We start from the raw sequence: 18,283 nt of genomic DNA, 5'->3' as shown, positions 1-18,283 counted from the left end.
AGCAAGGGTGTACATCAGAAGGGAGATTACTGGCACAGATTCAGATTTCTTATCTTATCCTTCATTGGGAGCCCCAGCCTCCAAAAATTTGGTCTCTGCAACTCAGTGTTGGAGGAGATGAGAAATACTGGTGGCCTGCCTCTCCCAGTGACATACCTTACCCTGCTTGAAAAAGGGAAGAGGAAGCCACACCGACCCGGAGCAGAGCTTTTGTCAAACGGACTAGTTGTGAAATCCAGGTACCCTCCTGATTTTACAGCTTTCAGAAATTCCTTTTATGGTTGTTGAGTCACTGCTTTGTACTCAGTGCTCTAAGTTTCACATTACTATAAGTCCTTCACTTCTAATTAATGGTTCTTTAGGAATTCTGGAAAGTCACATGACATTGGACAGGTGAATAAAAACCCAACCATCCAGTGAAAGACACAGAGGTAACCTACACTGAGGAGAAAAAACAGGTAAGAACTTTAATTTGAAAACACTATACATTTTAGTCATACATATGAGCTTTGTTTCAGAATGGATTTCTTGGTTTAGAAGTAACCTAGGTCTGGTTGCCAGGTGGGAGGAAGGATGGGGGCTGGGTGAAAATGGGGAAGGGATTAAGGAGTACAAATTAGCAGTTTTATAACCAGTTTGGCTCAGTGGATAGAGCGTTGGCCTACGGACTCAAGGGTCCCAGGTTTGATTCTGGTCAAGGGCATGTACCTTGGCTGAGGGCACATCCCCATTAGGGGGCGTGCAGGAGGTACCTGATCGATGTTTCTTGCTCATCGATGTTTCTGGCTCTCTATCCTTCTCCCTTCCTCTCTGTAAAAATCAATAAAATATATTTAAAAGATATTTAAAAAAACTGTCATAGAGATGTAAAGTACAGCCTAGGAATGTAGTCAATAACATTGTAATAATTATTCAGGCTGCCAGGTGGGTACTACAACTATTGGGGGTTTCACTTCCTAACTTGTAGAAATGTCTAACCACTATGTAGTATGCTGAAACTCATATAATATTGAATGCCAACTATAATTAAAAATAAACTCTAAAAAATAAAATAAAACATAGCCCAGGTTTACTAGATCCAATTTCTTAATGCCAACTTCTTTTTCTACCCTTACAAGTAGTATTTGGCCCCACTATGTTACTAAAAATTTTCTCTTTAAAGAACCTACTGTAGTGCATCACTAAAGCCAACATTTTGTTTACCTGACCTCTCTGTGCTCTCAAGAAGTTTTGTGCCTGCTTTCTGGAAACTGTGCCTCTGAACTCCTTGGCTTGGAATGAATTTTATTCCTCACCTACTCCTCTAACCGCAAAAAAGCAGGTATCCTTTCAATTTTGACTTGGGTTCTTATCAACCCGACAAATAACTGCTTGGCTGTAATATTTTCATTATTTTTAGCCTCCAAAGAGAACAGCCAGTATTCAGAGGAGCCAGATGCAGGAGGAGCACAGGAAGGAAGAGCTAGGACAGCTGAGAACTTGTCCCCTGTCTGCAGCACCCAAGACAACTAGGTTCCCTCTTAGACTAGCTCTTCCAGGCCCATGTTCATTAACAACAACAACAGGAGCCCAAATACAAGCCTCATGCTGGAAGTGCAGACTTGGCACTGAAGGGCAGGGGGACAGCTGGAGGCTAGTACTGGGGCCCGGCTACCAGCAGCATGAGGTCTCTGTGTGGATCAGAGGCCTCTGGGAGGCAACCAGTGCATATCCACCTTGCCACCAGGGTAAGATGTACCTCTGGCACCCTCCCAGGGCTGCACAAACAACCCTCCATGGGGGGATGAGGAACGCATCCTCCCTCAAATGCCAAAAGGGCCTAATCTTTCCTGGGATTGATGGAGTAAACCCCATCCTCTTGCAGAAGATCTGGGTGGGTTATCTCCCCATCCATCTCCCTGTCCCTCCTCAGACTGTCCCTGCAGCACAACCACCACCTCCCCCCACCCCCTGCCCACCTCCATGCATTGGAAAAACTGAAAGAAAAGGTGATCCTTAATTTACAGATAATTTTAATCCTGAAAGATTGACTCTGATTCTTTTTGAATTAACAATCCTATATAATAAAGAGGTAATATGCAAATTGACCATCACACCAGTGCACAAGATGGCTGCCCCATGTGGTCACAAGATGGCCAACACAAGATAGGTGGCAGGGGAGGGCAGTGAGGGGAAACCAGGCCGACAGGGGAAGGCAGTTGGGGATGACTGAGACTGCAGGGGAGAAAGGGCAGTTGGGGGGAACCAGGCCTGCAGGAAGGGCAGTTAGGGGTGACCAGGCTGGCAGGGGAGGACAGTTGGGAGGGACCAAGCCTGCATGGGAGGGATTTGGAAGGGACCAGGCCTGCAGGGGAGGGCAGTTGGTGGTGGTGGCAGGGGACAGGCCTGCAGGGGAGGGCAGTTGGGGGTGACCAAGCCAGCAAGAGAGTACAGTTAGGGGAGACCAGCAGGGGAGAGCAGTTAGGGGTGACCAGGACAGCAGGGCAGGGCAGTTGGGGATACCAGGCCTTCAGGAAGGGCAGTTGTTGGCAACCAGGCAGGTAGGGAAGGGCAGTTGTGGGAGATCTAGCCTGCAGGGGAGGGCATTGGGGCAACCAGGCCTGCAGGGGAGGGCAGTTAGGGGTGACCGGGCCACTAGGGGAGGGCAGTTGGGGGAGATAGGGCCAGCAGGGGAGCAGTTTAGGCATCGATCAGGCTGGCTGGGGAGTGATTGGGGGGTGATCAGGCTGGCAAGCAGAAGCGGTTAGGGGAAATCAGGCTGGCAGGCAGGCGAGCAATTGGGAGCCAGCAGTCTCAAATTGTGAGAGGGATATCCAACTACCAGCAGTCAGATATCCCCTGAGGGCTTTCAGATTGGAGAGGGTATAGACTGGGTTGAGGGACATCCACCCCCCCCCCCCTCCCCCAGTGCATGAATTTCGTGCACCGGGCTTCTCGTACTTAATAATCAAAGATAGTGCAATGCTGTGTGATATAGAATAATTCAATTTTATGCTCACTGAACAATTGTTAGACATACCTATAAGATCTAATAGTGCTTGTTTACCAGGCATTGTTTCTAGCATATGGTCCATACAAGAGCCATATGAGAATATCCAGTCCTACTTGCTGAGAAGTCAAGGCTTGGGGTAGTTTTCACCATCACTTTAGACGACTGACTCTCCTGAGGAGTAAACTTTGGAAACCATATAACTCCATGCAAAACTATTTCATTTTATTTGTATGTATGTATGTATGTATGTATGTATTTACTTATTTAAATATATTTTTATTGATTTCAGAGAGGAAGGGAGAGGGAGAGAGAGATAGAAACATCAATAATGAAAGAGAATCATTGATTGGCTGCCTCCTCCACTCCCCATAATGGAGATCAACCCTGAAACCTGGGCTTGTGCCCCTGACCAGAATCAAACTCAGGACCCTTCAGTCTTCAGCACGATACTCTATCCACTGAGCCAAACCAGCTAGGGCTACTTGTTTATTTTTACTTAATAGCTTTTGGATTGGGTATTTCATTTTAAGGACATGTTTTAAAAATTGTTTGTTAAGTCATCTATTCCTACCAAAATTTTAAGTATTCAGTCGAAGAAATAAACTCTGCAATTTCTCCTGCTTATAACCCAGCAGTAGAAGACTAATGTTTACTCCCCACCTCTGCTCCCAATCACCTTTAGAAAAAAAAGAGAGAGAAATGGTACAGAGAAAATGTGGTAAAAAAAAAAAAAAGAAATGGTTATTTTCTGAGAAAGAGATTTTAGACACTTAATTATTTGTTGGCAATTTGAAACTTACTGGATATATTAACACATTTCAGCACGTTGCCTAACTTGCTCTTAAACACTACATTAATCATTAATTATTGAGAGTCTGTGGGTTACCAGATCATACAGTAATGAGTCAGGCAGGAATTCTTGCTTTGTCTATCACACTGATAAAAAAATGCAGGCTCACAGAGGTAAGTTTCCTTTTCAAGGTCTCATTGACAGGAAGTAATTGAAGGCTGGTAGCCACTCCAGAATCTGTGCTCCAACATCCCAGGACTGCTCTGGGTTCCTCCTACAGGACTCACCCCCTTCAATGTCCCCCTCCCAGCTGTTCCTGCTGCTCCTGTCCTGTCGGAGTCCTACTCATGGGATGTGTCCTCCACATGCTCACAACTGGATAAAGAGATGTCACTGTTCAGTCCAAAGCCAAATCTTCACCTTCATTTAGAACTTAACCTCTCTGCCCCCTTAGACACTCAATTTTTAATCAATACTAACATAGGATTAAGTATACACCACATGATTTTAAGAGCATTAAAAATTTCATCATATATTTAACCTTCCTAATGACCTTAATCACTAATAGATTGTTTTTTATAGTGTAGCCATTTTATGGAAGAACAAACTGAGACACAGAGAAATTACTCTTTCCAGAGCATACAGCTAGGAGAGCAGGAAGCACATAAATGTTGTTTAGGATTGTCTTTGAGAGAGTGAAGAGACAGTCAAAGCACTTTGACTACTTTCTGTCCCTTGATTGGATGAAATGCCCACTGTGATGAATACAGTAAAGTAGTACCTCTCCCAGCTGTGGGACTCTGGCAGCTCTGGGCACACCCTAAAACACCCTGGCTACAGCCTCTCTTCCCTGCCAGCCCAGAAACAAAAAATGTCCTTTATTCAAGTTTAAGTAAATGAATTCCTGCATTCATAACTGTATCTGGGTCCAATAAAGATCTTTCCTATCGTGTTTTCAGAGCTAGTCTCATTCTTTGATTCTTCCTCTGAAAGTCTCCCCTCCTCCAACTGCTACAGCTCCCAGGATTCACTACATTTGTCTTCCTCAAGGTCACAGGGCACATTTATCTTTTCCTGAGAGTCCTATTCTGAACATCCTCTATTTAAATTCAGCCCCCATGCTCCCTAGCTCAGTTCCTGCTTGATTTCTCCTGAGCACTTTCCATCATCTAATACACATATACTATGCATGCTGCTTATTTTCTTGCTGTATTGTCTGTTTCCTTCCACTGGAATAGAGCTCCACAAGGCAGGAATTGGTATCCAGTTTGTTCACTTCTTGATACTGAGCACTGAGAACAGTGCCCTGCACTTGGTAGATGCTCAGAAAATATATGCAGTTAAAGAGAAACCAAATCACTCTGGAACTCCAGATATCTTCTGTGGTCACTCCTCATCACCTGCATGTCCCATTCTGCCGGGTTTCTTGTTCCGGCATCAAGAAAGGTTCAGGAAATCTGGGGAAAGCTGTGCGTAGATTAAATAGGAGTCCAGAGATGAAATATAATTTTGAAAGGCATTTGAGGGTAAGAGGAGCCTAGTTTAAAGGAAACTAAGATCTCAGTTCTAAGTTCTCAGATCTCCTCATCTCAGGACCCCATGTTTTTTATTAACACAAATTGTCCTGAGGCTAGGCAGAGATATACACTTCAAAGGGTATACACAAGCATTGTCAGAATGGGGGAATTAGTCTAAGGCTGTTCATGTGTTTGGCTAGTAGGAGGCAATAACATGTAGATTAAGATGCCCTGAGCTGTCTGGCAACCACGCAATCAATTTGATGTATTCTATTCAGGTTTGGGGAAATGCCATCAGTCATTCCTAGATTCAGCCCTGCTGAACATGCTAGAATTGGTTTCTGGCACCATTCTTCATCTTCCTAAGCTCAATATGTTAATATTTCCAAGGCTCCAATCTATTCCTTTTATGCATCACATGGGCAAGGTTGTATCAAGGTTTATTTAAAGATCAATGTGATAATGTACATAAGGAATCTGTACCAGTCCTTGACACACTAGGCTAAATACTTATCCTTTAGAAGCATACAAAAAGTACAAATCTGACTTGTAAGTTCTACACACAGAAAACTGACATGCATGTGACTTCTATAACCATTAGATATGACTTCTGGATCTTGTATTGTACTGAGTTGTTCCTCTGGGTTACAGCTCACCATGGCCTCTGGATACACCATGATGGACCCCATCTGTCTGGTGGAAAATCAGAATAATCAGCTGACAGTAAATCCAACAGCACTGGAGATTCTAGACAAGATCTCTCAGCCTGTGGTGGTGGTGGCCATTGCAGGTCTGTATCGAACAGGAAAATCCTACCTGATGAACCGCCTGGCAGGACAGAACCATGGTGAGTGTTGTTCTGGGGCAGGGCCATATGCTTGGAGACAATGGTAACACAGACTTATCACACCTCCTTCAGGGTCATCATAAAAGAGAGCCTAACTCATTTCCTGAAAAAAAGTTCTGTCACCACCAAATAGATACCTTCAACCCCATTGTTCCACAAAACCTCATTCTTTGAGCAAGTAACAAGGGGTTCCCAACTTTACCCAAAGATCTACCCATTATTCTTGATCCCATCCACTTTGAGGAGCTTGGCTCCAGCAATTGCTCCATTCCTTTCTCTCCCATCACTTTTGCCTTAAACGTCAGGGCCTTTTAAACTAGGACACAAATAATGTTCAACATGTCCTGTTTTTAAAAAGGGATGGAAAGAACACTGGACAACAGTATATTCTATATATTCCATAGCTAAATGGGACTACCGTCCAATTATTTGCTTCATTTCTGAGTAAAACTTTGCTAAATTATACCCTCCTTTCTGTATCTAATCTTTTCCAATATGTGAACTATAACACAGAAGAGTGCACAAAACATACACATATAAAAAGTTAATAAACATAAACTGATCCTCTGTGTAAACACTGTCCATATCAAAAAATAAAACATCACCAGCACCCAAAAGCCCTAGATGTACCCTCTGACACCTCAATAGAGCTCACCAATGTTTTGATTTTCATGGAGCATGCTTTCACTCTTCCTTTCAAAAGTGGTTTTACAAGCTGTGTATGTATATGTAAGAATAGCTTAAATATTATATAAAGGGAAGTCCATTCAGGTATTCTTTGGAGTCTTGCTTCTTTTGCTCAACAAAAAGTTTAAGTTTTACCTAGTTTGTCATATGTATCTGTAGTTTACTTATTTTCACTACTAGAAGCCTGGTGCACAAAAATTTGTGCACTGCGGGGGGGGGGGGGGGGGGAGTGCGGTCCCTCAGCCCGGCCTGTGCCCTCTTGCAGTCTGGGACCCCTCGGGGGATGACCACCTGCTGGCTTAGACCTGCTCCCTAGGGGATTGGGCCTAAGATGACAATCAGACATCCCGCTGGGAGCTTGGCAGCCCTCGGGGGATTTCCACTTGCCAGCGGGGAGCAGACGTAAGCTGCAGTCGAACATCCTTAGCACAGCTGAGGAGGCAGGAGAGGCTCCCACCACCACCACTGTACTGGCAGCCATCAGCCTGGCTTGTGGCTGAGCAGAGCTCCCTGCAGTGGGAGTGCACTGACCACCAGAGGGCAGCTCTTGCATTAAGCGTCTGCCCCCTGGTGGTGAGTGTGTGTCATAGTGACCATTCATTCCCAGTGTTTCTGCTGTTAGGGTCAGTTTACTTATTACCCTTTTACTATATAGGATAGAGGCCTGGCGCACGGGTGGGGGCCAGCTGGTTTGCCTTGATCAGTGCCCAGGATCAGGGCGAGGGTCCCGCTTGGGTGCCTGGCCAGCCTGGGTGAGGGGCTGATGGCTGTTTTCAGGCTGGCCACACCCCTTTCAGGGTGGGGGTCTCGACTGGGGTGCCTGGCCAGTCTGGGTGAGGGGCTGAGGGCCGTTTTCAGGCTGGCCGGCGACTGAAGCTCCCAGTCTCTCATTTTTTTCTTTATTTTTTTATTCTGGGATTTATTTACCTTCTATAATTGAAACATTGTTGCTGTCACTGGAACTGAGTGCCAGCTCCAGCTCTGAGGCCCACGGCCTGCTGAAAGCAGGTATCTGGGGTTTGTTTAGCTTCTATAATTGAAACTCTGTTGCTTTTGGAGCTCAGAGCTAGGCCGTGGCAGGTGGGGAACCTTGGCTTCCTCCATCACTGGAGCAAGCAAGCCTCATGCTCACTTCAGCTGCGTGGCTGCCAGCCGCCATCTTAGTTGGCAGTTAATTTGCATATCACCCTGATTAGCTGATGGGAAGCATAGTGGAGGTATGGTTAATTACCCTTTTTGTCTTTTATTAGATAGGATTTTATAGTATGCTATTGTGAGAAGATACCATCATTTATTTACCCATTTGTTGTTGATGAATAATGATTTTGTTTCTGGTTTTCTACTTTTATGAATGATGCTGATATAAATATTCTTGTTTGTATATCCTGGTGCACATGTACACAATTTACCTTGTGTGACAGGCCCAGACATAAAATTGCTGGGTCATGAAGTATATATGTTGTCAGCCTTTCTAGATGCTCTCAAACAGCTTTTCAAACTTTACATGCAATGTATATGTTTATTAGCTGTAATTGAAAATTCTCCACATCCTCATAAAACTTTGGTAAAAGTCTTTTAAAAGTTAATGATCTGATGTCTGTATAGGTGCATATATTTTCTTCATTACAAATAAGTTTGAGCATTTTTTCACATATTAATTTTCTCTTTGTGTTTTCTATTTCCTGAGGTCATTTTTCTTTTATATTGGGTTGTCTTTTTTTGTTCTTACTGATCTTTAGAACAATCTGCCTATGTCCTGTAACTCATTTCTCTCTATGAAGACCACACATCATTTTTTCTTCAAATGTCTTCCTCTGTGTCTCATCAGCTCAGCACCATTAAGAGTTAAACCCCAATACACTGAACTGCAATGATTAATAGCAATAACTCTCATTGTCCTCTCCCTGAGTCTCTTTCTGTCTCTCTCCTTCTCTCCCTTTCCTCCCTTTCTCCATTTCTTCTTTTTGCTTCATAATCTTTCTCATTTGCTTCCAACAAAACATTTTTTCTCCGTCTTTCCTGTAGAGAAATTCTAGACCACCTCTCAGGGGAAGAACACTTTGCCTTGCCTGTCTTAAATTAATGAAAAGTTCTTTTTTGAGAACCCTAAGGGAGAGATATCAGTTAAATTCTACACAAGATAACATCAGGTGGTAACGAGGTTGTGTTTCATTGCTGAGAAAGTCCCACACCTTGAAATATTTTAGCACACCTAGGTATCTACACTAATAAAAGACAAACATGCAAATTGACCGTACCTTCACTATGCCTTAAGTCATGCCCACCAGCCAATAAGAGCAACTATATGCAAATTAACCCAACCAAGATGGCGGCCAGCAGCCACAGAGCTTGAGCAAGCAGGAGGCTTGGTTGCCCCAAAGATGGAGGAAGCCAAGCTTTCCACCTGCTGCTGCAGCTCTGAGCTCTACTCAAAGCAACAAAGTTTCAATTATAGAAGGTAAATAAACCCCAGATACCTGCTTTCAGCTGGCTGTGGCCATGGAACTGGATTGAGCAGGAGGCTTCCCTCCCACCCACCCTGGCTGGCTCTGGGCTCCTCTCTAGTCTACAAAGTTTCAATTATAGAAGGTAAATAAATCCCAGAATAAAAAAAAGAAAGAAAAAAAGGAGAGGCTGGGAGCTTCCGTTGCTGGGGGGGCTTGGCCAGCCTTAAAATGGCCCTCAGCCTGTCACCCAAACTGGCCAGGCACTCCAGTGGGCCCCCGACCCTAAAAGGGGTGTAGCCAGCCTGAAAACAGCCATCAGCCCTTCACCCAGGCCGGCCAAACCTCCATGGGGGTAAGGGTCCCCACTGATGGGGGGGCTTGACCAGCCTGCAAAAAGCCATCAGCCCCTCACCCAGGCTGGCCAGGCACCCCAGTGGGGACCCCCACCTTGAAGGGGGTGTGACCAGCCTGCAAACACCCATCAGCCCCTCACCCAGGCTGGCCAGGCACCCCCACCCTGATCCGGGACAACCGTCAGGGAAAACCAGCCGGTCCCCACCCATATACCAGGCCTCTATCCTATATAATAAAAGGGAAATATGCAAACTCACCCTAACAGCAGAATGACTGGGAATGACTGGTCACTATGACACACACTGACCACCAGGGGACAGACGCTCAATGCAGGAGATGCCCCCTGGTGGTCAGTGCGCTCCCATATGGGGGAGCTCTGCTCAGCCACAAGCCAGGCTGCCAGCTGCCTGTACAGCAGTGGTGGTGGGAGCCTCTCCCGCCTCCTCAGCAGCGCTAAGGATGTCCAACTGCAGCTTAGGTCTGCTCCATGCTGGCAAGTGAACATCCCCTGAGGGCTGCCGGGCTGCCAGAGGGATGTCTGACTGCCAGCTTGGGCCCAATACCCCAGGGAGTGAGCCTAAGCCAGCAGGTGGACATCCTCCGAGGGGTCCCAGACTTTAAGAGGCCATAGGCTTGGCTGAGGGACCTTCCTCCTTCCTCAGTGCACAAATTTTTGTGCACCAGGCCTCTGGTAGTCAATAATATTGTAAGAACTATGTACTGTGCCAGCTTGGTCTTTGAAATATTAGTAGGAACACTTTGCAAAATATGTGATTGCCTAACCACTATGCTGTACAACTAAAACTAATACAAAATAATGTTGAAAGTATACTGTAATCTAATAAACTACAATACCTGAATTGTGATTCTACCACCCAACAGAAAAAGACAAAAAAAGATTCGTGCCCAATCAAGGTCCAGGAGGAATACCAGGTCACTTCACTTTCTCCTTGTTCACAACTTTCTTTGAGGGTTTTTAACTCATAACTGAGAATGATGATCTCCAATTACACCTACCATTTATCCCTGGGGCACTGGGAGTTCAGATTACTCTATATTAATTAGCAAACAGTCAAATACTATCAAGAGTAGAAGTATGCAGACTATCTCAGGCTTTATACCCTCTCTGTAGAGACTTTAGTGGATTGCTGAGAAAGTCCCAAGCCTCAAAATTGAGTGGCTTGAGACAAGCTGAACTAACCTCCCCTACACATTCCATCATTTCCATTTTTAGTCCCCATTGAAGGAAACATTGGCCTATGGTGGGTGTTAAAAATGTTAAGCTGTTGGACAAGATATATCACACAGGTTCTTGGATATACCCCTCACATGTTCCCCACCTGTAGTTTTAAGACTTTTGAAAGAGGAGCAACCGCATTTCATAGGTGTTTTCTGTCTTCACTTCTATTATATCTCCACCTGAGGCAAGAGAAAACAAACAAACAAAAACACATCATCATTTCATTGCAAAAGAGCGAAGAAATGAGAAAAATACAGGAAGAAAAGGGAAGAAAAAATTGAACAAAGTTGATTATCAGTCCACTTACTGGCAGGACACACAAGAACCTCTCAAAGGGTAACTAACAAGTGTTTATTAGAGGGACACATACAAGGACATAAGCATGTCACAGGGAATTAATAGGAGATGATAAATCACCCAGAGGGTGGCAATAACAATGGCCAGGGAACTAGAGTCACTCCTATAGCCTGAACAGCCAAGCAAAAAGGAAAACCAGAATGTGACAAAGACCAGCACTTTTGGATGGAGTGAAATGAAAGGGCTGTGACCCACTACCAGTGGTTCTCAACCTTCTGGCCCTTTAAATACTGTTCCTCATGTTGTGAACCAACCATAAAATTATTTTCGTTGCTACTTCATAACTGTAATGTTGCTACTGTTATGAATCCTAATATCTTGTATGCAGGATGGTCTTAGGCGATCCCTGTGAAAGGGTCATTCGATCACCAAAGGGGTCGCGACCCACAGGTTGAGAACCGCTGCTTCAGTAACAGAAGCACTGGGACAGGGTGGCTCACTAGTCTCATGCTGGCGCCTCCCACTGGTAGAACTCCACTAGAATCTAAAGGACAAGGGAGCTCTTCAGTGTCAAAAAAAGACTATGAAGGTCAATAGAGGTTACATTAATTTTGTAATGTGACATAGCTTGAGCCATTGATAGTATGGAGTGAATAGGAAACACAAAGTGTTTCTTGAGAAGGTTCTTAACATGAATAAAGGGTGGATAGGATGCTCTTACTGAAATAAAAGAAACCTTCCTCCTAGCCTGGCATTCACATTCTGATAGTTTTAACCAATGTAACCTATGGGCAGCCTGGACTATCTGCTGTTACTGTGTTACTGTTACTGTACACCACTTTCTCCTCTTCCTTTGCAGGTTTTCCTCTTGGCTCCACAGTGCGGTCTGAAACCAAGGGCATCTGGATGTGGTGTGTACCCCACCCCTCCAAGCCCAACCACACTCTGGTCCTTCTGGATACTGAGGGCCTGGGCGATGTGGAAAAGGTAAGGCAAAGAGTCTTCTTTGTTCTTGATAATCCACTTTCACTTTAATTTGTAACCTTAATTCAACTTCTATAATCTATTTCTATAAACTGCAAATCCCATTAAGAATAATGAGATTAAATTTTGTTTCCTTGAATTTACATTCTTGGAAACTCAATACTTTCCTTATCAGATATATATCTTCTTATTTCTACTCTTGATTGAAAGTTACAAGATAACAAATACTTAATGAGCGTCTAAATTATCAGGTTTTGTGTTAAGTAGTACAGATATGCATGATTGAGGAAAAGGCCCAGAGCCTAGTTGGGAGATATGAAATAAGCAGTGTTATCAGTACAGGGTATAATGGATACAAGGAGTGGCATATTTAACTGGTCGTCAAGATAAGAAAAACATCCTGGAGGAAGCTATAATTATGGGATCAATGCACTCTAGTAGTTAAGGTGCCTGAGGTTGATGGTCTTGAAGGTAGGAAACGTAAAAATGAAGTTTCATTAAAATAACATATTTAATAATCTCCAAAACCACTTCAGCTACATGATACACATTAATTAAGGTTTTAGTCCAAGTCTCTGGGCTTTACAGATGAATTCCTGCCTGACTTCTATACATTCATAAGCTAGACCAGTGATGGTGAACCTATGACATACGTGTCAGAGGTGACACGCGAACTCATTTTTTTGGTTAATTCTTCTTTGTTAAATGGCATTTAAATATATAAAATTAATATCAAAAATATAAATCTTTGTTTTACTATGGTTGCAAACATCAAAAAATTTCTATATGTGACACGGCACCAGAGTTAAGTTAGGGTTTTTCAAAATGCTGACACGCCGAGCTCAAAAGGTTCGCCATCACTGATGCTAGAGCCAGCCGTGAAATGAATAAAACTAAAAAAAAAAAAAAAAAAAAAAAAAAAAAAAAGACCGTACCCTTTTATGTAATGATGTTTACTTTGAATTTATATTAGTTCACACAAACACTCCATCCATGCTTTTGTTCCGGCCCTCCGGTCCAGTTTAAGAACCCATTGTGGCCCTCGAGCCAAAAAGTTTGCCCACCCCTATGACCCACCAAAAGCATGATAAATGTGATAATTTTAGGTATTCTGTCTTTGCTGTGTTAGTTGCAGTCAATCTTGTATCCTTATTTGTATTAGCCAGAGGATGAAGTCAGAATAGGAGTGATGGATCTTTGGCTTCCATTACTCAAAAAGGAGTAGGGGCAGGATTTTAGATATTTTTAATTTTAATATTAATTTTTAATTAAATTTATTGGGGTGGCACTGGTTAACAAATTTATACAGGTTCCAGGTACACAATTCTATAGCACAGTATCTGTATACTATATTGTATTTACCACCAGAAATCAAGTCTCTATCCGTCACCATTTATCCCTCCTATTCCTTCCCCCAACTTCTCTCATCCCTCCCTAGTAGTCACCACACTGTTGCCCTGTACATGAAATCTTTCTTTTTTTTTCTTTTTTCTCAATACCTCCACCTCCAGCCCTCATCCCCTCACCCACCTCCAGCAATTGTCAGCCTGCTCTCTATCTATGAGTCTGCCTCTATGTTGCTTGCTGGTTCACTATGTTCATTAGATTTCACATATGAATGGAATCATATGATACTTGTCTTTCTCTGACTGGCTTATTTCATTTAGCATAATTCAGGTTTAAAGCACTCAGTAATGACCTCCGTATAAGCCCAAGGTGGTTTACTCATTGCTAACAGATTGTAGTTTACTAAACCTTCTTCTTTTTAGCTGTTTACATTTGTAAAGGACCAAAAACATAACTGTCAACTGATAGCAGCAGAAATACTTGCTGTCCTTATAACTCTAGTGTCTTTGGCAGTACACAATTCTATTGCATAGTCACTCATGATTTACCCTGAGTGTGTTATGTTCAGCGTTATCATCTATTCCTACCACACACATAACCACTACTTCAATCAAATAAAATAACATGCTATACCTTTGTATTAACACACTTTGACAATTCTGATTGGCTTCTGTAGATCCTTCCACAAACCTGGTCCTTTTCTCTCCAGAATTTCACATTCTGTCCTTTCTTTAAAGCAAAGGCCTACTATTTTCAACTAATGGGATTGCATCTCATTGAGACATATCCCTTCTTGCCCTGAAATCACAAAGTAATTTTTCTGGGTTTTGTATTCCCATTTGCCTTTTATGTTATTACATTGGCTGGCACTCCTGGCAGAGCTGATCACCTTGGATGCATTTACATGTTACCATGTATATTGGCGCCTCCAGCAAGTCATCTTTGAAAGTGAGAGATTTCCCTATGAAACTTTATATCCCCAAACTAAATGTGGTATCTGGAATTTTTTAGATGTACAATAAGAAGTTTGTGAATTTAATTGACTAGCATTTGTGTCACTAGTAAGCTCATGGTCAAGAGAAAGCTGCAACAAATCATTACCCACTTATCATTGCATCCTTCTATGTTCTTGGGACTCTTTAAATATTTGACACACATTTACATTGTCATTCACTTCTCTTAATTGCTAAAGAAAACAAGCCATGAGAGGTGACAGTGTGAATAACCAAAATGAGGTTTGAATTTAGCATTGTCTTCACAGTGTATGTTATTTGCCCTACTGTTCAGTTTTAGTAGAGCTGGCATAGTGCATGAACAACTGAACAAGAGAATGAACTGTAGACAGCTCAGTCCCCTTCTGTGAACTTTCTAGGGCGACTCAAAAAATGACTCATGGATCTTTGCCCTGGCCGTGCTTCTGAGCAGCATGTTTGTCTACAACAGCATGAACCACATCAACCACCAGGCCCTGGAGCAGCTGCAGTATCCTTCCAGGAAATGAACCACCATGTGACATGGAGTCTATGGGAATGTAACTGAGAATATTTTGTTATTGTTTTCATTGTTTTTTCCTCATGTCAATAACCATGGTTGAGGAGAAAGGGACACTGGGTGAATGTGACTGTTCAAAAAAATTATTTGTGGGTGTGATCTGGAAATTTTGGCAGGAAACATTTCTCATTCCTTAGCTAAGATCCCAGCTATGTGACTGAGCTAACAAAGCTAATCAGAGCAAAATCTTCTCCCAGCTCTGGTGAAGGTGACTCAGCCGAGTTTGTGAGTTTCTTTCCAGACTTTGTTTGGGTTGTACGAGATTTCATGCTGGAGCTGAAGTTAGATGGACGCACCATCAGTGAAGATGAGTACCTGGAGCATGCCTTGGAGTTGGTTTCAGGTATCAGAGGATGGTCTGGGAGGTGGAAGTATAACATTTGACTCTTCGTTTAGAGCTCACATTATATTTCTTGCCAGAGGACTATAAAATAAGTTCTATACGGCAATCTCTGACTTTCAGAAATGACTTGTTGGGGTGTAAATACACATGGCAACATGCAAATGCCTCAAAGGTGATCAACTCTGCCAGTAGTGAAACCCAATGTAGGATGTGATCAGTGAACCCTATGATACAATTCTTAAGGTCAATTTTTATTTTTTATTGCATTGAGGCCTGTGCTAATGGCGATATGAATATAACAGGTTGGGTATGGTTTTAATTGTTATCAATACTGAAAAAACACAAGTGACTAAAATTTAAGCTGGCTGAGGAAATGCAATATCCAACATTGTACCAAAGATTTTAGGAAAATTGACACCATGAAAAATTTGAGGATAGCAACCAGTGCTAAGATATCCTAGGGCTCAAATACTTGTGTTCTGGTTAAGTTTAGAGCTCCTCTATTTTCTATTTGAAGAAAAATGCCCATCAATATAGAAGACAGGATCACAAAGATATCAAATGACTCATTTTTAAAATGTATTTCATGTTGTCTGTTTTAATGGCCCCCAAATTAATATATTCTTCTAGTAAGACTGTAAAAACATTCATTACCTCTCTCATATAGTATCACTCTCTTCATTCTATAGCCTGTTATCAGGTTAATAGAATAAATTCATTACACAGAATTGATTTAGCAGAGAGAAAAATGGGTGGTACCTAGATGAATGTCAATTTTTGCTTATTTAATATTTTATTTATTTATTCAAGAATCATTTATTGAACAACTGATATATGCCCAGAATTACTCAGTGTGACATTGTCACATCCAATATAATCTGAGATAGAGAACAGGTGAAATCTTTAAGTGGCATTACATTAAGCATATATATATATATATATATATATATATATATATATATATATATATACTAGAGGCCCGGTGCACGAAATTTGTGCACTGGGGATGGGGGTGGGGGGAATCCCTCAGCCCGGCCTGTGCCCTCTCACAGTCTGGGACCCCTCGCTCCTTACTGCCCACCTGCTTGCTGCTCCCTACCACTTGGCTTGCTGCTCCTCAGTGCTGCCGCGGAGGTTCCTGCCACCTCCGCTGCACTCACCAGCCATGAGCCCGGCTTCTGGATGAGCAGCACTCCCCCTGAGGGAACTCATTGTACCTCCAGGCCCTGGTTGGTGTGGATCAGTAGTTAGAGTGTCCTCCCATGCACCAAAGGGTCATGAGTTCAATTCCAGGTGAGGGCACCTACACAGGTTGTGGGTTGCTTGGGCAACTGATCGATGTTTCTCTTTCTCTTTCCCTCTCCCTTCCTCTCTCTCTAGAATCAATGAAAAGAACATATCCTTAGAGGAGGACTTAAAAAGAAAAAAAAAATGCTGGTTTGGTTCAGTGGATAGTGCTTCTGCAGGCAGACTGAAGGGTACCAGGTTGGATTCCAATCAAAGGCATATACCTGGGTTGCCGGCTTAATCCAGGGCCCTGGTCGGGGATTCAGCAAGAGACAACCATTTGATGTCTCTCATTTTAGTTTCTGTCTTTCTCCCTCCCTCCCACTCTCTGCAAAAAATAAAATAAACAAAAAAAATCAATGCAAAAATGTCCTCAGGTGAGGATTAACCAAAACAAACAAACAAACACCCATTCCCAGTGTGATTATTGAAGGAGCATATGAAGTATTTGTTGAATGAACAGGAAGGGATGAGACTTTGCTTTCTAACTGTTTTAGCAACTCTGCAAGCCAGAGGGTTTATTTTTATTTTTTTTAAATATATTTTATTGATTTTTACAGAGAGGAAGGTAAAGGGATACAGAGTGAGAAACATCGATCAACTGCCTCCTGCACACCCCCTACAGGGGATGTGCCCGCAACAAAGGTATATGCCCTTGACCAGAATTGAACCCGGGACCCCTCAGTCCACAGGCCGATGCTCTATCCACTGAGCCAAACTGGTTAGGGCCAGAGGGTTTATTTTTTATTTTCATTTTTATTGATTGATTATTTTAGAGAGAGGAAGGGAGCGAGAGAAACATCAGTGTGTTGTTCCACTTACTATGCTCTCTTTGGTTGCTTCTTGTCTGTGCCCTGACCAGGGATCCAAACCGCAACCTTGCTGTATCAGGAGGAAGTTCTAACCCACTGCTCAGGGTGCTGCCTGTCAGGGCTCCTCAACAAAATCCCTCTGGTGTGCCCTGGCCCCTGCTGTGGGTCAGAGCTCCTCTGCCACAGCCAAGGTTTGGGTTCCATTCTGTCAGGTTTTGGGTTTGATTCCTGGTCCAGGCTGACTGCTGCTCAGCAAGTGACCAAGGACCATTGAAGTCCATGTGCTCTAGTCATTTGGTGGGGACCCGGGGTTCCATGGCTGACTTGGCGGACTCTGATCCCTGCTACCCCCAGTCCTCCATCCAGGGTGACTTCAACTATAAAAGCTGCGTGGCTTCCAGGTAGGTCACCCTCTCCATGGCTCGCCAGGCTTGGTTTCTGTGCAGTTGCCCTGGGAGGTGGATTTCCGGGTTTCCAGGGAGAGCCGGTTGGGAGCTGAGTGCTGGCTGACCTCTGCGGTTGCCCCACCAGCCCCGATCTCCCCTGCCTGTGGCCCCGCCCCTCACTTCCTGATCTCAGATCAGGGGACCACAGGCACCTCAGCACCCGGTGCCCAGGGTGCTGTCGTGCCTGCTGCCCCGCCCCTCCCTTCATGATCACTTATCCAGGGGCCACAGGCCCGGTTGCACTGGATGCCCTGGGTGCCACTATGCTTGTGGCCCCGCCCCTCCCTTCATGATAGCAGATCAGAGGGCTGCAGGCACGGCTGAACCCTGGGCCTGCACCCG

At 43.6% G+C, this 18,283-nt stretch overlaps 1 protein-coding gene across 1 annotated transcript in view; it reads left to right on the top strand.

Annotated features, from left to right (window-relative positions):
• Window positions 1-392: 392 nt before the first annotated feature.
• The window catches only part of LOC139003537 (guanylate-binding protein 4-like), a 32,558-nt gene continuing 14,667 nt past the window's right edge, over window positions 393-18,283 (top strand). The window contains exons 1-5 of the mRNA XM_070405541.1: window positions 393-458; window positions 5,951-6,146; window positions 12,031-12,158; window positions 14,875-14,984; window positions 15,203-15,396. Of these exons, the coding sequence (XP_070261642.1) occupies window positions 5,957-6,146; window positions 12,031-12,158; window positions 14,875-14,984; window positions 15,203-15,396 (622 nt within the window). The 5' untranslated portion in view covers window positions 393-458; window positions 5,951-5,956. The remainder of the gene's footprint in view (window positions 459-5,950; window positions 6,147-12,030; window positions 12,159-14,874; window positions 14,985-15,202; window positions 15,397-18,283) is intronic.

The sequence above is a fragment of the Myotis yumanensis genome, unplaced genomic scaffold, assembly GCF_028538775.1.
Source record: "Myotis yumanensis isolate MYYU_CA2020_CCGP unplaced genomic scaffold, mMyoYum1.0.hap1 SCAF_2, whole genome shotgun sequence".
In the NCBI taxonomy this organism is placed as follows: domain Eukaryota; kingdom Metazoa; phylum Chordata; class Mammalia; order Chiroptera; family Vespertilionidae; genus Myotis; species Myotis yumanensis.
The sequence above is the reverse complement of the archived record's forward strand: the minus strand, read 5'-3'. Positions and strand labels throughout refer to the sequence as shown.